The sequence below is a fragment of the Chiloscyllium plagiosum genome, unplaced genomic scaffold (assembly GCF_037043375.1).
Source record: "Chiloscyllium plagiosum isolate Xiang-an unplaced genomic scaffold, Cpla_swu_hap1 HiC_scaffold_3, whole genome shotgun sequence".
Classification (NCBI taxonomy): domain Eukaryota; kingdom Metazoa; phylum Chordata; class Chondrichthyes; order Orectolobiformes; family Hemiscylliidae; genus Chiloscyllium; species Chiloscyllium plagiosum.
The window spans coordinates 78,021,096-78,043,730 of NW_028270141.1; the positions used below are offsets into that span (position 1 = coordinate 78,021,096).

Consider the following 22,635-nt stretch of genomic DNA (forward strand, 5'->3'; position numbering starts at 1 on the left):
GTGTGAGCATGAACTCATAGCTTATTGTTTCAGTGATGAGGGCTCTGCCAACTGAGAGCAGTTAACATTATGATTCCTGCTCGGTTAGGTTGTGAAGCCTGCCAACAACACTGCCAAATTTATGTTACAATTTCATTAAGACCAGTGATATTTTTGTTTTAAGTTTGAAAAACAAAGTACTTGCTAAGGGAATAAAGCCACAAGTTTGAACAAATGAAGGAAACATTACCATACAAATATAGTTTTAACATTCAAAATTAACGTGATAGTTCTAGGTTAACAGATAAGCTGCATAACAGAACACCCCACAGTATGCATGACGGATATGATCAAGACATCTTATGGATTTCTCAATAACTCACATCATCAAATCTCATTAAAATTTTTCCTACTTCCCAAAGGATGTTAAATCTTCACTTGCTAAGATCTAGCCTCTGTACTTCCTCAATAGCAACTCCTATTCCTGCTTAGTCTTTGGCCTGCAAGTAGTAGTCAAGCAATACAATCTCAGACGTACAATGACCAATGGCTGCTAAGCCTCTTATTCTCCCATGCTGGTTAAACTGGCACTGCCCCAGAGTTTCTCTGAGCATTAGTCTTTCTCAGCTGCACCAAGTAAATATTGCTTGGAGGTTTCTTTACCCAATAGCTGTGCTGAACTATAAATGGTTCTCAGACCTTCTGTTAGTCACAATTTCAAAGCACTAATAGCAGCAGTTTAACTGCTTAAAACCTTTTCCCCTTTCTTTTGATTATATGTCATTCACCCTTCACATGCTGTTTACTGATCTTAAGCTGATGGGGCTGGGCAATCAATACTTTCCCTAGGGAATCCCATCTTTGCTATCTGGCAGGAACACAGTGGTAGAGAGTCATACAACAGAGACCCTTTGGCCCATCGAGTCCGTGCCAACCTACCGATACTAATCCTACAAACGATTCAAAGACCATAATATCCTATTCTCTAAATTTTACTGTTCTCCAGCCAATTTCATCTCTGAGGCTGCCAAGTTCAGAACACACAAAAAACACAGAGACACAGAAAATAAACTTTATCATATGATTTCCTTTTAATTAATTAAACTCTACAACACAATGCAATACTACTAGTACAACTGTAGAATGAGACCAAATTGAGTAGTTGTGAAAACGGTAGAGAATTCCTCCTTTCACTATTAAACATGGATCCTGTGGGACTCCTGGTGCTGTAACTGATAAATATTCAGGATCACCCAGTATTCAGAATCCTGAAGGATATTTCTGTGCTAGAAGCAGCGGAGTTAGCCAAGAGTTAGCAGGGATGGGAACTATACCATAGAAATCGGGGTTGGCAAATATTAGACCTCAATTCAAAAAGGGAAAATAGGATACTCCAGGAAATTATTGACCAATCAGCTTGTTGGAAGGAAGCTTGACAGATTCATGATGGAATGATTCTCGGCAGATCAAAACTACTGTCTTTACTCTGACTCCAAACACTTTTCTCACCATCAGTCATCCCCCTCCTCAACCACAGTTACCTGAACATCCTTCAAAATCATATCTTCAATCTTGTTCTGCTCCCTGACCTGAGGTCCCAAATGAAATCCATCACGTTGATCAGTTACTTTCACATCGGTCCGCCGTTCATCTTTGCCCCACCTCAGCCTCTCCCTTTGATCTCTTGTCAGCTGTCACAAAGAAGGCATGGTTGAAGGCAGCTGAGGTGATCAGCAGCACCATAGTTCCATGTCATGGATGCAATGTAAAATGCTGTTTATTGATCTACCGGGTGAAGAAAAGTGAATACCTTTCCTGATTCAGATATGTTCTGTGCTTCAAACTACCTCCGTTCTGTTTTGCAAAATCCACTTTGTTAATGTCATATGCATGCACCTAATTTTATTTCATTTCATCAGTGACTGAAAATATGACAAAGCTGAGTACTGTAAATGACAACATTTTAACAGTGAGGATGCTGCCGTGACTCAGTCATATTACATTATTTTGTCTTCCACAACCTTCGTAGGTAAAGTAAATGCCCTGAGGAACTCCTGCAGAGATGTCCAATTAAAAGTGCAGGATGGTATGCCAGGAGCAGCACAAAGCATATGAAAATGAAGTGTCAACCTGGCAAAGCTACAAAACAGGACTACTGGCATGCAAAATACTGTAAGCAGTAAATGATAGAGTTGCACAATGTCACAGTCAGTGGGTCAAATCTAAGCACTGCATACCCAATTACAAATTGTGGTGGACAAGTAAACAATGCACTGGAAAAGGAGACTTCACAAATATCGCTCCCCTCAATGACTGGAGAGTTTAAAACATCAGTGCAAAAGATATGGAGGGTGCAGCATACACAACAATCCTAAACATGAAGAGCCGATTGGATGATCCATCTCGGCCTGCTCCAGAGGTCTCCTACATCAGATACCTGTCTTCAGTAAATTTAATTCATTCCACATGATATCAAGAAATGGTTGGAGGTACTACCTACTGTAAAGGTTATGAGACCTGTTTACATTCCAGCAATAGTCCTAAAGACATCATCTCCAGAACTTGCTCCAACCTTCACCAAGCTGTTCCAGTTCAGCTACAACACTAGCATTTATCTGACAGTGTGGGAAGCTGCCCAGGTATGTCCTGTACACAAAATACAAGACAAATCCAACCCTGCCAATTACTGCCCCATTAGTCTACTCTTGATCATCTGCAAAATGATGGAAAGTGCAATCATTAGTGATAGCAAGCAGCACCTGCTCAACAGTAAATTGCTGACTGACTCTCAAATTGGGTTCCACCAAAGTCACTCAACTCCTGATCTTATTACTGTCTTGGTTCAAGTTGAATACCAGAAGTGAGTGACTGCCCTTGACATCAAGGTGGCATTTGACTGAGTGGGATCAATGGGTATTAGGGAAAAAGGTCTTCATTGCTAGGTGTCATACCTGGCACATAAGATGGTTGTGATTGTTGAAGGTCAGTCATTTCACTTTCAGGACATCTCTGCAGGAGTTCCTCGGGGCAGTGCCCCAGGCCCAATCATCATCAGATGCTTCATCAATGACCTACCCCCAACACACAACGTCATACGGTCAAAAGTGGGGATGTCAAACAATGATTGCACAATGTTCAGCGCCATTTGCATCTCCTCAGATTCTGAAAAAGCCTATGTTGAAATGCAGCAAGTTTTTGAGTCATAGAGCCATACAGCATGGAAACAGACTTATGCCGACCAGATATCCTAACATAATTTTATCCTGTTTGCCAGCATTTGGCCCATTTCCCTCTAAACCCTTCCTATTCATATACCCATCCAAACACCTTTACAATGCTATAATTGTACCAACCTCCACCATTTCCTCTGGCAGCTTATTCCATACATGCACCATCCTTTGGGTGAAAAGGTTGCCCCTTAGGTCCCTTTTTATATCTTTCCCCTCTCACCTCATACCTATGACCTCTGGTTTTGGACCCCCCCCCACCCCAGGGATAAGACGTTGATTAATCACCCTATCTATGCCCCTCATGATTTTATAAACCTATATAAGTCACCCCTCAGCCCCTCAAGGGAAAATAGCCCCAGCCTATTCAGCTTCTACTTCTAACTCAAACCCTCCAACCCTGGCAACATCCTTGTAAATCTCTTCTGAACCCTTTCAAGTTTCACAACATCCTTCCTATAGCAGGGAGACCAAAATTGCATACTGTATTCCAAAAGTGAATTAACCAGTATTCTGTACAGCCACAACATGACCTCCCAAGTCCTATATTCAGTGCACTGACCAATAATGACAAACATACCAAACACTGCCTTCACTATCCTGTCTACCTGGGACTCCGCTTTCAAGGACCTATGAAACTGTACTCCAAGGTCTCTTTGTTCAACAACATTCGCCAGGGCTTTACCGTTAAACGTTTTAGTCCTGCCCTGATTTGTCTTTCCAAAATGCAGCATCTCACAAAAATCTAAATTAATACTCCATCTGCCACTCTTCTGCCCATTGGCCCATCTGATCAAATCCTAACCAATTTGCAGACTTGGGCTGAAAAATGGCAAATATCGTGCACAAATAACACAATTGCCAGTCAATGGCCACCTCCAATAAGAGACATCCTAATCACCGTCCCTTGGCATTCAATGGTATTACTTTTACTGAATTCACCTACTATTGACATCCTGGGAATTGCCATTAACCAGAAACTGAGGTAGACCAGTCACATAAATATACTATCTGCAAGAGACGTTCAGAGGCCAGGAATACTGCAGCTATTAACTCACCATCTGTTTCCCCAAAGTCTATCCACTATCTACATGGCGAAATGTGGATGTGATGGAGTATTTCTCACTTGCCCAGATAAGTACTGCTCCAATAACAATCAAGAAATTTGACACCATCCAAGAAAAAGCAGCCACATTTAGTACCACATCGACAAGCATCCACTCTCTTCATCACTGATGCTGAGGAGCAGCAGAGTGCAGCATCTAAAAGATGTAATGCAGAAATTCACCAAGGATCCTTAGGCAGACCGTTTTAAAACCATGGCCACTTCCATTTGGAAGGACAAGGGCAGGAGACATATGATAACAACAATACCTGCATGTTCTCCTCAATGTCACTGAGCCTCATTCGGACCTGGAAATAAATTGGAGTTCATTCAGTGTCGTTGGCCAAAATCCAGGAATTCCCTCCCTAACAGCTTTATGGCTGTACCTACAGCAAATGATAGCAGTGCATCAAGAAGACTCGCCACCACCTTCTCAAGGGCAACTAGTGACGGGCAATGGAGCTGGCCCAGCCAGCAATACCATGTCCAACAAGTAAATTATAAAAAATAAAAGGACCTTGTTGTTTCTAGGGTGCATCATCACAGCACTTACTAACATGCTCCACCACAGACACAGAGTCCACATTAAAGAATTATTTGCGTTTTCACTTGTTATGAAGCACTGATGACAGGAAAAGCTGTGGAAAAATCCATAATGGGGAGGGATTTCTCCCCAAACTATGCTGGACACAGATACTGAAGTACATCTGCAACTTTGCCAGGCACTGACGGACATGTCATGCATGTGCTGACAATAGTGGAGACAATAGAAGTCAACTTAATTGTTAATAGATTGGTGACTACAAGGAACTACAAGGATGTTTGCCATAGGGAGACAGTCCTCCAGCAAGACACTTGAGACAATGCTCTCAAATCAGTCCATAACACTAGGAGCCAAATTTTCCATTCAGCTCATTAATTCTTCACTGCCATTTAGTGAGATTATGGCTAATCTGATCATCCTCAAGTCCATGTTTATGCCTTTTCTCCATAGGACTTGATTTCTTTTGCAGATTAAAAGTCTCTCTGCCTCAGTCTTGAATATTCTTAATGATCCAACCTTGACAGCCCTCTGTGGTGAAAAGTTCCACAGCTTCACTACCCTCTGAAAAAATAAGTTCTTCCCCATCTCTCTCTCTTAACTGGATAACCCTACACTCTGATTATGTCTTCTGAGCCTTGACTGTCCACAGGGGGAGAAAGATCTGTCAGTATCTACCCTGTCAAGACCCCTAAGAATCTTTTATGTTTCAAAAGGTTGCTTTCCATTCTTCTAAACTTTAGAGTATAGGCTCAATCTACTCAACCTGTTCTCATAAAGAAATCCCTCCATATCTGAAACCAACCTAGTTAACCTTCTCTGGATTGCTTCCAGTGCCAGTGCATATTTCCTTACATAAGGAAACCAAATTAGATTAGATTAGATTACTTAGTGTGGAAACAGGCCCTTCGGCCCAACAAGTCCACACCGACCCGCCGAAGCGTAACCCACCCATACCCCTACATTTACCCCTTTACCTAACACTACGGGCAATTTAGCATGGCCAATTCACCTGACTTGCACATCTTTGGAGTGTGGGAGGAAACCGGAGCACCCGGAGGAAACCCACGCAGACACGGGGAGAATGTGCAAACTCCACATAGTCAGTCGCCTGAGGCGGGAATCGAACCCGGGTCTCTGGCGCTGCGAGGCAGCAGTGCTAACCACTGTGCCACTGTGCCAATCTTCATCTTTATTTTGTGTGGTCTAGCTAGTGCCTTGTACAGCTTTGTAGCGTTTCATATTTTAGTACATTATTCCCTTTGAAATAAAAACCAGCATTTTATTTGTCTTCCCTATTACCTATTGAACTTGAATATTATCTTTTTATGATTCATCCTTCTGGTGCCACTTTCTGCAATCTCTCTCCATTGAAATAATTCTTCCTGCCATAGTTCTATACCTCACACACTCCCACCTTGTATGCTGTCTGCCAAGTTTATGCTCAGTTGCGTAATCTGACTATATACCTCTGTAGGGGCGGCATGGTGCTTCAGTGGTTAGCACTGTTGCCTCACAACACCAGGGACTCTGATTCAGTTCCAGCCTCAGACGACTCTCTGTGTGGAGTTTGCACATTCTCCCCGTGTCTGTGTGGGTTTACTCCAGGTACTCCGGTTTCCACCCACAATCCAAAGATGTGCAGGTTAGGTGAATTGGCCATGCTAAATTGCATGTAGTGTTCAGGGATGTGTAGATTAAGTGCATTAGTCTAGAGTAAATGTAGAGCAATAGAAGAATGGGTCTGGGTGGGATGTTCTTCGAAAGGTCGGTGTGGACTTGCAGGGCTGATGGGCCTATTTTCACTCTGTAGGGATTCTGTTATTAGGATTCTATGATTTTAGAATCTCTGTGTCCTCTTCACCATTTGCCTTCTCATCCTTTTTTAGGTGATTAGAGAAGACGCAAAAGAGATTTACTAGAATATTTTCTAGATTGGAGTGTATTAGCTATAAGGAGAGGTCAGACAAACTTTGATTGTTTCACGAGAGTATTGAAGACTGAGGGGCAACCTGATGGAAGTACATAAAATGAGAAGCATTTAGGGTGTAGGTTTGCTCGCTGAGCTGGAGGTTTGATATCCAGACGTTTCATTACCTCGCTAGGTAACATCATCAGTGGCGATCTCCAAGTGAAGCGAAGCTGTTGTCTCCTGCTTTCTATTTATATGTTTGTCCTGGATGAGGTTCCTGGGGTTTGTGGTGATGTCATTTCCTGTTCATTTTCTGAAGGGTTGATAGATGGTATCTAGATCTATCTGTTTGTTTATGGCGTTGTGGTTGGAGTGCCAGGCCCCTAGGAATTCTCTGGCATGTCTTTGCTTAGCCTGTCCCAGGATAGATGTGTTGTCCCAGTCGAAATGGTTTTTTTCCTCCGTATGTAGGGCCACGAGGGAGAGAGGGTCGTGTCTTTTTGTGGCTAGCTGCTGTTCGTGTATCCTGGTGGCTAACTTTCTTCCTGTTTGTCCTATGTAGTGTTTGTGGCAGTCCTTGCATAAGAATTTTGTAGACGACGTTGGTTTTGTCCATGGGTTGTACTGGGTCTTTTAAGTTTGTTAGTTACACCCTAAACCTCAACCTGAGCTACAAACCTTGCAATGAGAAGCATGGATAGGGTGGGATGGTCAGAGTATTTTTCCCAGAGTGGAAATGTCAGTGCATACGTTTAAGGTGAGAGGGAGAAAATTGAAAGGAGTTGTGCAGGGCAAGTTCTTTCACACAGAGAGTGGTAGGTGCCTGAACACACTGCTTAGGGAGATGGTAGAAGCAGATTTGATAGCAACTATTAAGAGGCATTTGGAATCTAAAAAAAAATCATTTATTGCCTACTCTACTTCCTGTTCAGCAGCCAATCTCTTATCCATGCCAATATAGTACCCCTTTACCATGACCTTTTGTGTCCCACACTAACTTTTGATGCAGCACCTTTATCAGATGCCTTCCAAAAATATAAGCACAGTACATCTATGTCTAGAGCACATCTCATCTCCTCAAAAACTCCATTAAATTGCTGAAACATGACTTCCCTTTCACAAAATCATTTGGTTGTGCCAGATTGTCTTGAATGTATCTAAATGCTTGGACGTAAATTCGTTTATAACAACTTCTAACACTTTCCCTTCTGATAAATGTTAAGCTACCTGACCTGTAGTTTCCTGCTTTCTGTCTACTTATATTTTGAAGAATGAATTTACATTCACAATTTTCCAATCAAATAAAACCTTTCCCAAATTGACTGTGTTTTGGAACATTGAAACCAATGCATTAATTATCTCACTCACCACTTAAGACCACAGTTGAAGTCTTTTGGAACCAGGACATTTATGTCCTAAGATTTGCAGGTTAGGTGGATGTATCTAGGGATGTGCAGGCTCGATGGATCAGTTATGGGAAATGCAGGGTTACAGGGATAGAGATAGGGCGGTAGGTCTGGGTGAGGTACTCTTAGGAGGGTCCTTGTGGACTTGACAGGCCAACTGGCCTGCTTTCACTGTGTAGGGATCCTATGATTCAATTTGTCAGCCTGTTGCCTGAACAGTTTATTAATATAGCCTGGTCACCTCCAGAATGTATTTTGATAAACTATCCTAAAAACAACGAACAAAGATAATTACAGAATTGGAACAGGCCCTTCGACCCTCCAAGCCTGCACCGATCCGGATCATGTATCTAAACCTGTCGTCTATTCTAAGAGTCTGTATCCCTTTACTCTCTGCCCATTGGTGTATCTGTCTCGATGCATCTTAAATGACACTATCGTGCCCACCTCTACCACCTCCGCTGGCAATGCGAACCAGGCACCCACCGCCCTCTGCGTAAAGAACTTTCCATGCATATCTCCCCTAAACTTTTTCCCCTCTCACTTTGAACTCGTGATCCCCATTAATTGAGTCCCGCACTCTGGGGGGGAAAAAGCTTCTTGCTATCCACCCTGTCTATACCTCTCATGATTTTGTAGACCTCAAACAGGTACCCCTCTCAACCTCCGGCTTTCTAATGAAAATAATTCTAATCTACTCACCCTCTCTTCATAGCTAGTGTCCTCCATACCAGGCAACATCCTAGTGATCTTCCTCTGCACCCTGTCCAAAGCATCCACATCGTTTTGGTAATGTGGCGACCAGAACTGTACACAATATTTCAAATATGGCCGAACCAGTCTAATACAACCATAATATGACCTGCCAGCTCTTGTGCTCAATACCCTGTCCAATGAAGGAAAACATGCCATTTGCTGCCTTGACCACTCTATTGACCTACATTGCCACCTTTAGGGAACAATGGACCTGAACACCCAGATCTCTCTGTACATCAATTTTCCCCAGGACTTTTCCATTTGCTGTATAATTTGCTCTTGAATTGGATCTTCCAAAATGCATCACCTCGCATTTGCCCGGATTGAACTCCATCTGTCATTTCTCTGCCCAGCTCTCCATTCTATCTATATTCTGCTACATTCTTTGACAGTCTCTTTCACTATCAGCTACTCCACCAATCTTAGTGTCATCTGCAAACTTGCTAATCAGACCACCTGTACCTTCCTCCAGATCATTTATGTATATCACAAACAACAGTGGTCCCAGCATGGATCCCGATGGAACACCACTAGTCACAGGTTTCCATTTTGAGAAACTCCCATCCACTGCTACGCCTATCTCCTGTTACCCAAGCAGTTCTCTATCCATCGAGCTAGTGCACCCTGGACCTCATGCAACTTCACTTTCTCCATCAGCCTACCATGGAGAACCTTATCAAATGCCTTACTGAAATCTGTGTATATGACATCTACAGCCCTTCCCTCATCAATCAACTTCTTCACTTCCTCAAAGAATTCTATTAAGTTGGTAAACGTGATCTTCCCTGCACAAAACCATGTTGCCAATCACTAATAAGCCCAATTTCTTCCAAACGGGAATAGATCATGTCCCTCAGTATCTTCTCCAGCAAGTTCCCTTACATCACTGACATCAGGCACACCTATCTATAATTACCTGGATTATCCCTGCTGCCCTTAAACAAGGGGATAACATCAGCAATTCTCCAGTCCTCATATAACTTACTATCTTTGCCCATCTGACTTTTACAGTCAATAAATAGATTGTAATCTCCTTTTGGTTCTTGATATGCCTTTCTGACAGACTCTTATTATTTTCCCTTTATGTTCCACTCTATTGTGTGTCTACTCGTAGAGGGCCTATATACCACTTTGACAAGTGATAACCTGTCTCCATCACTCTCTATTCTGCTAATACCAGCATTAAGTAACAGAGCCACCTTCTCAAAGTTTCCTGTCATTGCTAAATGTCCTGTACCCTTCAAGAGTTACGTCAGGATCTAATCCATGTCATCCTGCAGTCATTTATCTGTAATGACTACTAAATCATATATATTCATACCTATTTGTACAATCAATTCACCTGTTTTGGTTCTAATGCTATAGTCATTTAAATACAGAGCTATTAGCTTTATCCTTTCCTCGCTTTATAAATTCCAAATGCTCAGCTATTAAATCCTTAATAATTGACTGTAGCATTTTCCCCACAGGCTAACCAGCCTATAATTCCCATTTTCTGTCTCCCTCCTTTTCTAAAAAGTGGGGTTACATTAGCTATTCCCCAGTCCATTGGAATTCTTCCAGAATCTGTAGAATTCTGGAAAATGATCACTAATGCATCCACTGTTTCTAGGGACACTTACTTAATTACTCTGGGATGCAGAGCATCGGGCCCTGGGAACTTTTCAGGTATTGATCCCATCAATTTCACCAATACCATTTCCTTCAGTTCCTCTTTCATGCTTGACCCTCTGCCCCCTCGCATTTTCAGAAGGTTATTTGTGTCCTCCTCAGTGAAGACAGGTCCAAAGTATTTGTTCAACTGATCTGCCATCTCTTTGTCCATTATGAATTCACCTGATTCTAACTGCAAGGACCTACATTTGGTTTCACCAATCTTTCTCTGTTCGCATGTCTATAGGAGCTTTTGCAGTCAGTTTTTATGTTTTCAGCAGGCTTACTATCATATTCTATTTTCCCTTTCCTAATTAAACCTTTTGTCTTCCTCTACTAAATTTTAAATTTCTCCCAGTCCTGTGGTTTGATGCTTTTTCTGGCCAATTATATGCCTCTTTGGCTTTAATGCTATCCCTGATATCCCTTATTAACTATGGTTGAGCCACCTTCTCTGTCTTACCCTTATGCCAGATAGGGATGTACAATGTTGAAGTACATCTATGTGTTCTTTAAATGTCTGCTTTTGCCTGTCCACTGTCAACCCCTTAAGTATCCTTGGCCAGCTAATCCTAGCCAATGCATGCCTCATACCATCAAAGTTAGCATTCTTTAAGTTCAGGACCCTAGTCTCAGATTTAACTGTGTCACTCTCCATCTTAATGAAGAATTCTACCATATTATGGTCACTCTTCCCCAGAAGATGTCACACCACAATGTTGCTCTCTTATCACACCTCTTTGTAAATGGGCTGTTGACTCAGTAGAACAACAAACTCTGAAGAAGTTTGCAGGATGTGATAAGTTTGGTTAACTCTGATAAGCACAGTTCAATTTGGCTTTGATAACATGCATACCTTTGAACAGGGAAGATTGACCTGCAGCCAGCATCGCAGTGAAACAGTCTGAGAAAAGTGTGCTTCAGCCAGTTCTTGTGGAAAAAAAGAAAGGTGACAAAACAGAAAACTTATAGTTGTTAGCAGAAGTATTTAATTTTTGAAAGAATACCTGAGGAATCAGAGACAATTGCACATGTGGAGTGCAGCACAGAGTGGAAGGGTATAAGACTTGCCTAAGACTCAAGTTCTACACAACTTACCTGAAGAGTCAGAGATGCTATGGAGTATCCGCAATGCTGAGATTGTTGTGGACAGCACATTCAGTGAGGCAGTCACATCGCAATTAAGACTGAACAGGCAGAAAACAGATGGGCGACCACCCAGTAGATGAAGACAAACAATACAGGAGTCATCTGTGGCTGTTGCTCTCCCCAACAGAGATATCGTTTTAGATAACGTCCCAGGGGATGGCAGCAGCAACCAAGTCCATGGCACCACAGATGGCTCAGGCGCTCAAGAGTTGGGAATATAGTGATAGCAATTCTATAGTAAGGGGAATGGAAACAACACAGATGCAAAGAGACTCCAGGATGGGATATTGCTTCCCTGGCATGAAGGCCTTGGATGTCTTGGTGTGACTACAAGGCATTCTGAAGGCAGATAGTGAGCAGCCCTTCCTGATGAAGGGCTTGTGCCTGCAACATTGACTGTCCTGCGCGGATGCTGCCTGACCTGTGCTTTTTCAGTACCACAGTTTTCGACTTAGATAGTGAACTGCTAGTGCTTGCTCTTCCAACAACATAGATTTTAAAATAAAGATGAAATCCTACAAGTAGAATCAAGGGAGTTAGGATGTAAGTTAGAAAGTAGGACCTCAAAAGTAGTCATCCTTGTGAGAGTAAAAATAGCAGGATATACCAGATGAATGCATGGCTGAAGAAGTGGAGTATGAGGAAGGAATTCAGATTCCTGAGACATGAGAACTGGTACTGAGGAAGATGGGACCAGTGCAAACAGGATGGATTGCATCTGGGCGACACTGGAGCAATGTCCAGTACATACATGCTAGTGCTGATGGGAGGGTTTAAACTAAAATGGCAGGAGGATGTGAACCTGAGTAGGAGAGTGAGGAGGAGGAGGAGAAATAATGGAAGCAAAACAGAAAGAATTAGGAAGGTAAAATGAAAGGCAAAAACTAGGGCAAATGTGAATCAGGCAGTAGTGCAAAATAAAGTTAAACTGACCAACATGGTTAAAAATAGAATTCTAAGGGCTTTGAATATTAGTGCACGAACATTCGTAATAAGATAGATAAATTGTCAGCACAAATAGACATGACCAGTTATGATGTAGTTATGATTACAGAGACATGTTTTCAGGGTGACCAAGGATGGGAATTGAACATCCATGGATATTTATTATTTGGAATGGACAGGCGAAAAGGGAAAGGAGCTGGGGTAGCAGTGTTAGTAAAGGAGTTTTGAATGCAATAGTAAGGAAGGTGATTGACTGGTAAAATCATGATGATGAATCTGTATGGGTGGAGATAAAAAACACTAAGGGGCAGAAGCCAATATAGGCCCAAAATAGCAGTGGAGTTTTGTAGAAGGCATTAAACAATAAATCAGAAGTATGCAATAAGGGTACAACTGTAAAAATAGGTGACATTAATTTAAAAATATAGATTGTACAAACCAAACTAGCAATAGTATTGCCCAGGAGGAATTAATGTGATATTCTTTTTAGACCAAAACATTGAGAATGTACCAAAGAAAAGGCTATTCTAGACTAGGTACTGTGTAATAAGTAAGGGTTAATTAACAATCTTGTTATGCTGGGTCCCTTGGGGAGGTGTAACCATAATATATTAGAATTCTTCATTTAAGATGGAGATTAAACCGTCAAATCCAAAACTAGCATCCCAAGTTGAATAAAGGGAACAATATAGGTATGACTCTCGAATTGGCGAGAAAGGTTTGAAAGCCCTTTACTAAAAGGGTTGTCACACATAGGCAATGGTTCATATTTAAAAGCATGTGCATGAATTACAATTATTAATTCATGTCAGATGCAAAAATATCAGGGGAAAGGTATCTCAGGCATGGCTTACAAAAGAAATTAAGGATAGTTTTAAATCAAAAGAGGAAACACATAAAATTGCTAGGAAAAGCAGTAAGCTTTTTCCTGAAGATTCTGAGCATTCAGTTTAAAAAAAAATCAAAAGGGAAACTTAGAGTATATGAGTTAGATTGCAGGGAACAAAGAAATGACTGCAAAAGCTTCTATAAAAATGTGAAGACAAAAGAATATGGAAGTGCGAGAAGAATTCTGTGTTCCCAGTAAAAAGTGATGGCCACGTGAAGTTCATTGTGGAAAATTAATATTTTTGTGGATCAGAAATTACACTCTGGGGCCTACAGTCTTCCACATTATAGCCCTCATGCATTAAATTGTAAGTTCAGGCATGCAGCATTAGCAATCAAGATGGCTTGTATCTTTTATTCAATTTATTTTGTGTTGGGCATGCAAAATTTGGTTGTATTTATTTGCAATTTAAATATTTGCTCAGCATCATCTCTACCAACCCCCAGTCAAGATCACTATCATATTAAGAAGCAGTGTCAAATGATTGCACTGTGCCTGACTTGGGAGCTAGTATTTTCGATGAATAAGTGTCCTGAAAATCTCGAACATCCCAATAATACTTAGTCTCTTAATTAAATCTCTCAATATTGTTTTTCATATCTATTCATGTCTAATTGTATATTTTTTGAAGTATTATTTTTTGTGTGGAACTCAATCCTAAAATAAATTAATTAAGCCTCAAGACACTTCTGGAGTTCCACTTGGATTTGATTGATGCAGAACGCTCCAAGATATCTGTGCTCATTTAATTCTGACTTCATGAGCATGCATGATTTTAATTGCTTTGCAGTAGTTGCTGTACCTTCTAAATGCCCAGGTCATAAACTTTGGAACTTGCTCTCTCAAAATCTCTTGCATTCTTTCCTCCTTTAAGATGCTTTTGAAATAAACTACTTCAATGGCTAAGCTTTTATCCACTTGTCTTAATATGTGGCTAGGTGTCAACCTTTGCTTTATAAAGCCCCAATGAAGTACATTGGGACATCTTGTTGTATTAAAGGTGCCATATAAACACAGTGTTTCACTTTACATGATAGATACATGTTTGTATATGCTTTTCTTTTCAATTATTCATTCAATTACTCTCTCTTGCTCTCCTTTTTAAAAGTAGTATGAACTAAACATTATCGATCTTTAATCTTGCAATCAAACTAATGTTTTGTTCTTTGTTATGTAATTTGTTGGATGTAAGTTTTCTCACTGAACTGAGGTTTGTGTTCAGACGTTTCATCACCATACTAGGTAACATCATAAGTGAGCCTCCAGTGAAGTGCTGGTGTTATGTCCCGCTTTCTATTTATGTGTTTAGGTTTCCTTAGGTTGGTGATGTAATTTCCTGTGTTGGTGCTGTCATTTCCTGTTCTTTTTCTTAGAGGTAAGATGGGGTCCAAGTCGATGTGTTTGTTGATAGAGTTCCGGTTGGAATGCATGCTTCTAGGAATTCTTGTGTGTGTCTCTGTTTGGCTTGTCCTGGAATGGATGTGTAGCCTCAGTCAAAGTGGTGTCTTTCCTGATCTGTAGGTAAAGATATCAGTGATAGTGGTCATGTGGCTTTTTGTGGCTAGTTGATGTCATGTATCCTAGTGGCTGGTTTTCTGCCTGTTTGCCCAATGCAGTGTTTGTTACCGTTCTTGCAAGGTATTTTGTAAATGATTAGAGTGGTGCTGGTAAAGCACAACAGGTCAGGTAGCATCTGAGGAGCAGGGAAATCATACCTAATGAAGGGTTTTTGCGCAAAACGTCGATTCTCCTGCTCCTCAGATGCTACCTGACTTGCTGTGCTTTTCCAGCACCACTCTAATCTCCACCTCTGCCTATTTTGTAAATGATGTTCATTTTGCTTATTGTCTGTTATAGGGTGCTTTAAGTTCATTAGCTGCTGTTTTAGTTGTTGGTGGATTTGTGGGCTACCATGATGCCAAGACGTCTGAGTAGTGTGGCACTCATTTCTGAGATGTCTTTGATGTAACGGAGAGTGGTTCGTGTTTCTGAGCACATTTTGTCTGCTTGTTTGGGTTTTTTGCTGAGAAGAAAGTGAGGTCTGCAGATGCTGGAGATCAGAGCTGGAAATGTGTTGCTGGAAAAGCGCAGCAGGTCAGGCAGCATCCAGGGAACAGGAGAATCGACGTTTCGGGCATAAGCCCTTCTTCAGGGCTTTTTGCTGAGAAATCAGACTGTGTTCATTGGATACCCATTCTTTTTGAATATGCTGTATAGGTGATTTTCCTCTGTTCTTCATAGTTCTTCAGTGCTGCAGTGTGTCGTGGCTCATTGAAATAATGTTCGAATGCAGCTTCGTTTGTGGATGTTGGGATGATTGCTTCTGTAGTTCAGTATTCGGTCCGTATGTGTTCTTTTCCTGTAGACACTGGTTTGAAGTTCCCCATTGGCTGTTCGCTCTACTGTGACATCTAGGAATGGCAGTTTGTTTATGTTTTCCTCCTCTTTAGTGAATTTTATGCCAGTAAGGATATTATTGATGGTTTTCAAGGTTTCCTCTAATTTGTTTTGTTTGCTGATGACAAAAGTCATCCATATAGTGGACCCAAAGTTTGGATTGAATGGTTGGCAGAGCTGTTTGTTTGAATCTCTGTATTACTACCTCTGCTTAAAAACCCTGATATCAAAGATTCCATTAGTTTGTCTAGGTTTTGTTATTGAAAGTGAAGTGAGTGGTAGGGTATAGGTCCACTAGTTTGACGATATTGTCCTTTCTGATGTAGTCGATGGTATCTGGTTTATAGTGTGTGTCTTTGGTGCTTCTAATAGTGTAGTCAGTGTTTCTTTGGCCAGGTTGATGTTGATCAAGCTGTTTTGTCAAAGGAGATCATTATTTTATTGTCTTCTATCTTGATATCATTGGTGTTCAGGAATTCTTGGGTGGAGTGAATGGAGTGTCGTGAATCTTCTTCTAATTGCTTAGTTATTGGTGTAGCTCCTTGGCTAATCTGTACATTTGGTATTCCAGGTAGCAAGACTATGGGTCTGAGGGGGGCTCCTGGTTTGTGAATTTTGGATAATCCATAGAAACGTATCATGTTAAATCCATCTGGTTTCATTTTTTGGAAGTCAGTCTTGTTTAATTCTCTAGATGTCTGAAGTTTTTTGAGTAAGGCTGTGATTTGGTTCTCTAGTTGTGAGGTTGGGTCTATCGCCACCTGTTCGTAAGTGTTGGTATCTGCAAGCAGTGCATTCGCTTTCACAATGTCGTATGTTCAGTTTAACATGACTGTCAAGTGTCCTTTGTCTGTAGGTAGAATAACAATGTTTTTATCTTTTTTGAGTGCTTCCCTTATTTGTATATTGAGTGTGTTTCCTTCCTCCTTCCTGCTTAATTTTGGTGCGACTGTCTACCTGATGGTTTGCTGGGTTTCCTCAGAGTTTGGTGTCTTTCAGTGTTGTTTCTAATGCTGTAAGAATTTTTTTTTGTCCATATCCCTGAAATTGTAACTTAACCCTCTTACTAAGGCAACTTTTTCATTGTCTATTAAAGTCACTGAAATGATTGCCAGACTACTCAGACCTCATTGCATCACGGTAGCCCACAAACCGATTAACACACTAAAACAGTAGCCAATGAACTTGAAAGACAGAAAGCAAAATGAATGCCATTTACAAAATACCTTGCAAAAACTGTTACAAACACTACACTGGACGAACAGGCAGAAAACTAGCCATCAGGTTACATGAACATATCAGAGGGTTGAAAAACATCGCAATAGAGGTCATCGATGCATCGTCCAAAATTTCAAGATCTGGAATGATTCTTGCAGATTGGAAGCTAACAAATGCCACTCTGTATTTTAAGAAGGAAACAAGACAGAAAACTTGGAACTGCAGACCTGTCAAACTTACTTCAGTACAGAAAATGTAATAACAATTATAAAGGATATGATAAATGGACACTTCAATAATAATGCATGGGCATATAACCTGGATTTCTGAATGATAAATCATATTTCACAAATATGTTTGAGTTTGTTGAGAATGCTGATAACATGATAAAAGGGAGTTGATGGATGTAGTATACTTGGATTTTTAGAAGGATTTTAATGAGATCTTGCACAGAAAGTTGGCTAACAAAATTAAAGAACTTGAGAAAGAAGATAATATACTTGCATGGATTTAGGGCAGGCTAAAAAGCAGAAAGCAAACAGAAAGAATAAGTGGATCATTCATGTATTAGCAGACTGTGACTAGTAGATCTCGGCTGTTCATAATATTTTTCAATAATTTGAGTGTGAACACTAAATGTAATATTTTAAAATTTGTGGATGATGCAAAGCTAGATGGGTATGCATGTTATGAAAAAGGTTTAAAGTGGTTTCAAAGGATTTGAACAGGCTTATTGTGTGGGACAGAACATGACAGATGGAATATAATGCAGAAAAATATAAGATTATTGAGTTTGGTAGGAGGACCAGATGTGTATATTAAATGGTAAGAAATTAGGAAGTGCAGATGTACTAAGGGACCTAGATGTCTTTGTCAATAAGTTACTGAAGGCTAACATGCAGGTGCAATAAGCTGTTAGAAAGGCTAATGGGATATTATCACAAGAGGATTTGATTGCAGGAATAGAAAAGTCTTGCTGAAATTGTATCGAAGATTGGTTAGACTGCATCTGGATACTGTGCCCAGTTTTGGTCTGTTTAGAATCATAGGGTCATACAGCTTGGAAACAGACCCTTCAGTCCAACTCGTCCATGCTGACCAAGTTTCCCAAACTAAATAGTCCCACTTTCCTGCATTTTGCCCATATCCCTCTAAACCTTTCCAATTTATGTACCTGTCTGAATGTCTTAAATGTTGTAACTGTATCGACATCTACCACTTCTTCTGGCAGTTTATTCCACATACAAACTACCCTCTGTGTGAAAACATTGCCCCTCTGGTCTCTTAAATCTTTGTCTTCTCACCTTAAAAATATACTTCCTAGTTTTGAACTTCCCATTTATCTCACGAAGGTTCACCTGACTTGTTTGAGGGATGGCAAGACTGTCTGGTGAATAGAGTTTGAGCAAACTGGGCCAAGATTCTCTAAAATCTTGAAAAATGAGTCGTGCTGTCATTGAAACCTACAAAATACTTAAAGGAATTGACAGGGTAAATGCAGGTAAAGTGCTTCTCCTGGTTGGAGAGTCTAGACCTATAGAACACAATTTGAAAATGACACAGATTTACATTTAAATGGGATGGCATGGTGGCTCAGTGGTTAGCACTGCTGCCTCACAGCACTAGGGACCCTAGTTCAATTCCAGCCTCAGGCGACTGTGCAAACTCCACACAGACATTCTCCCCGTGTCTGCATGGGTTTACTCTGACAGTCCAAAGATATGCAGGTTAGGTGAATTGGCTGCTGAATTGCCCATAGTTTTCAGGGATGTGTATAGGGTAGGGGGTCTGGATGGTTGGTGTGGGCTTGTTAGGCCAATGGGCCCGTTTCCACAATGTAGGGATTCCATGGATTCTGTAGAGATTCTATGAGGAGATTTTTGTTTTTACTCAGAGGGTTATGAATCTTTGAAATTCTTGACTGCAGTGCCACAATTGTTCGTCTGAATACATGGTTTCACCTTTTGTGTTTTTTTGACATAAACCTGAATTGAAAGGGAATTTGTGAAAGGAAGCTGACCTTTTCATTGCTATGTAAGCCAAGACTGAATCTGAAATTGAAAACCTAGGCTTTGATTGAAACTATATAAACGGACACAGTCATAGATGATTCCAATGTGATACAGACAGACTGAAGTCGATAATGGAAATGCAGAAGCTAGGGATAAGCAAAACTATAGTTATTATAGTTGTTTCTGTTTCTTTGGCAATAACATTGGTGATCTATGAAATCTAGCCCTTCTTAAATTAGATTACGAAGGTTCTGCAGAGAAAATGAAGTTTTTGGTGAAAAATGTGCCTTTGGAATTTGAGTTGGTGTGCACTGCTATTGGCTGAGCATCAAGGTAACTTCTAGAAGAAGAGGAGCTGAATTTTCCTTTTGTGATGAAGTCAGATTTTTTAAAGACTTTCTTACTGAAATTGATATATGCTGTTTGACTGCCTAAGTTTGTCTTAGTTGTACCTACCATTTAAGGTGTAATCTGTCACTGACCACAATTTGAATGTTAATTGCTGTTTCACTCACATTGACTTTGGAGTTTTGAAATACAGGTGATTAACTAAGGAAGTATTTAGTGTTTGCTTTGTTGACTCTTGTATAGTAAAAGAAATCTTTTGAATTGTGTGACTTCATTTTTTAATAAATCGCTGGGATTTTAGATTTCTTTTAAAAATGTTTGTGACATTGACTAATATTGTAACAATGTATTAATGATTGAATTTGAGGTTGGTGTTTCATTGTGACTAGGCTCAAGTCTAAACAGTTTGTTCTTCATTTCATGCAGATTTGTCAGCACTGGCTATCTCAATGCTTCTGGAACTATTTAAACTGGACTGAGATCGGTCACTACATTGCTGTTTGTGTTATCTTGGGTCCTGACTATCAGGTTTACATGTGTATAGCTTTGCTGAAACACCTCGAGCAAGAGATTCTTCACCACATGCAGACTCAGGATCTGCAGGTTTTTCTAAAGGTAAGCACACAACATATTTATTGTTTTTAAGCAAAAAAGCTTGGTCCTGCAAGTAACGATCAACAATAGTAAAATGTAAATATTAAACAAAGTTTGTGTACTCTGATTACTTGAGTTTTCTGACAGAGGTTGAATTGAATGATTGCAAGAGAGAAAATAAAATAGCAAAGTATTGACAGGACAGTCAATTCAGATTGTTGAAAATCAGTAAACATATTGCCAGTGGAATTAGTTTCAACTCAGCTGGTATAACTACAATTGGTGCTCTGTATGACTTCATTTTGTAAGCCAGCTAAAAGGCTTTATTGTTTTCGGAGTGATGGCATTTGAAATTTGAATAAAGTCTGATGCATTTGGTGTACTCAGTGGGGCAAATAGCTCATGACAATCGTCTTAGTCACATCTTGCAAGATTTTCTGAGGAGTTTGCTATCTAAATTACTTTACCCTTTATGCTAATTGAGAGCACTTAACAATTGGGTCCCTGGTATAGACAACTGCCGCCGCGATATTAACTGCCACCTGAACTCCCCCACCCCTCTCATCCACTCCAACTTCTCACCATCGGAACACGCAGCCCTCCACTCCCTCTGTTGCAACCCCAACCTCACTATCAAACCAGCTAACAAGGGAGGCGCGGTAGTAGTTTGGCGCACCGACCTCTACACCGCTGAGGCCAAACGCCAGCTTGCGGACACCTCCTCCTACTGCCCCCTTGACCATGACCCCACCCCCCACCACCAAACCATCATCTCCCAGACCATCCATAACCTCATCACCTCGGGGGATCTCCCATCCACCGCCTCCAACCTCATAGTCCCACAACCCTGCACCGCCCGCTTCTACCTCCTGCCCAAAATCCGCAAACCTGACTGCCCCGGCCGACCCATTGTCTCTGCCTGCTCCTGCCCCACCGAACTCGTCTCCGCATACCTTGACACCATCCTGTCCCCCTTAGTCCAAGAACTCCCCACCTACATTCGGGACACCACCCATGCCCTCCACCTGCTCCATGATTTTCGCTTCCCCGGTCTCCAACGCCTTATTTTCACCATGGACATCCAGTCCCTGTACACCTCCATCCCCCATCACGAAGGACTCAAAGCCCTCCGCTTCTTTCTTTCCCGCCGTACCGACCAGTACCCTTCCACAGACACCCTCCTTCGACTTACTGAACTGGTCCTCACCCTGAACAACTTCTCTTTCCAATCCTCCCACTTCCTCCAAACGAAAGGAGTAGCCATGGGCATCCGCATGGGCCCCAGCTATGCCTGCCTCTTCGTAGGATATCCGCAACTACACTGGCCCCACCCCCCACCTTTTCCTCCGCTACATCGATGACTGTATCGGCGCCGCCTCGTGCTCCCACGAGGAGGTTGAACAGTTCATCCACTTCACCGACACCTTCCACCCCAACCTCAAATTCACCTGGACAGTCTCAGATTCCTCCTTCCCCTTCCTCGACCTTTCTATTTCTATCTCAGGCGACCGAATCAACACAGACATCTACTACAAACCGACCGACTCCCACAGCTACCTGGACTACACCTCCTCCCACCCTGCCCCCTGTAAAAACGCCATTCCATTCTCCCAATTCCTTCGTCTCCGCCGCATCTGCTCCCAGGAGGACCAGTTCCAAAAACGTACAACCCAGATGGCCTCCTTCTTCAAGGACCGCAATTTCCCCCCCGACGTGGTCGACAATGCCCTCCACTGCATCTCTTCCACTTCCCGCTCGTCCACCCTTGAGCCCTGCCCCTCCAACCGCCACCAGGACAGAACCTCACTGGTCCTCACCTACCACCCCACCAATCTCCATGTACAGCGCATCATCCGCCGTCATTTCCGCCACCTCCAAACGGACCCCACCACCAAGGATATATTTCCCTCCCCTCCCCTATCAGCATTCCGTAAAGACCACTCCCTCCGTGACTCCCTCGTCAGATCCACACCCACCACCAACCCAACCTCCACTCCCGGCACCTTCCCCTGCAACCGCAGGAGGTGCAAGACTTGCGCCCACACCTCCTCCCTCACCTCCCTCCAAGGCCCCAAAGGAAACTTCCATATCCGCCACAGATTCACCTGCACCTCCACACACATCATCTATTGCATCCTCTGCACCCGATGTGGCCCCCTCTATATTGGGGAGACAGACCGCCTACTTGCGGAACGTTTCAGAGAACACCTCTGGGACACCCGGACCAACCAACCCAACCACCCTGTGGCTCAACAGTTCAACTCCCCCTCCCACTCCACCAAGGATATGCAGGTCTTTGGACTCCTCCATCGCCAGACCACAACAACATGACGGTTGGAGGAAGAGCGCCTCATCTTCCGCCTAGGAACCCTCCAACCACAAGGGATGAACTCTGATTTCACCAGTTTCCTCATTTCCCTTTCCCCCCACCTTGTCTCAGTCAAATCCATCAAATTCAGCACCTTGTTCAAGCATCTTTGTAGCCTACTCCTAATTCACCTTCC

The 22,635-nt window shown here is 41.9% G+C and overlaps 1 protein-coding gene across 3 annotated transcripts in view; it reads left to right on the plus strand.

Annotated features, from left to right (window-relative positions):
• tbc1d32 (TBC1 domain family, member 32) overlaps nucleotides 1-22,635 on the plus strand; it is a 245,760-nt gene that overhangs the window by 201,970 nt on the left and 21,155 nt on the right. For all 3 annotated transcript variants that reach the window (XM_043684303.2, XM_043684307.2, XM_043684311.2), the window contains one exon: nucleotides 19,964-20,152. In XM_043684303.2, the coding sequence (XP_043540238.2) occupies nucleotides 19,964-20,152 (189 nt within the window). The remainder of the gene's footprint in view (nucleotides 1-19,963; nucleotides 20,153-22,635) is intronic.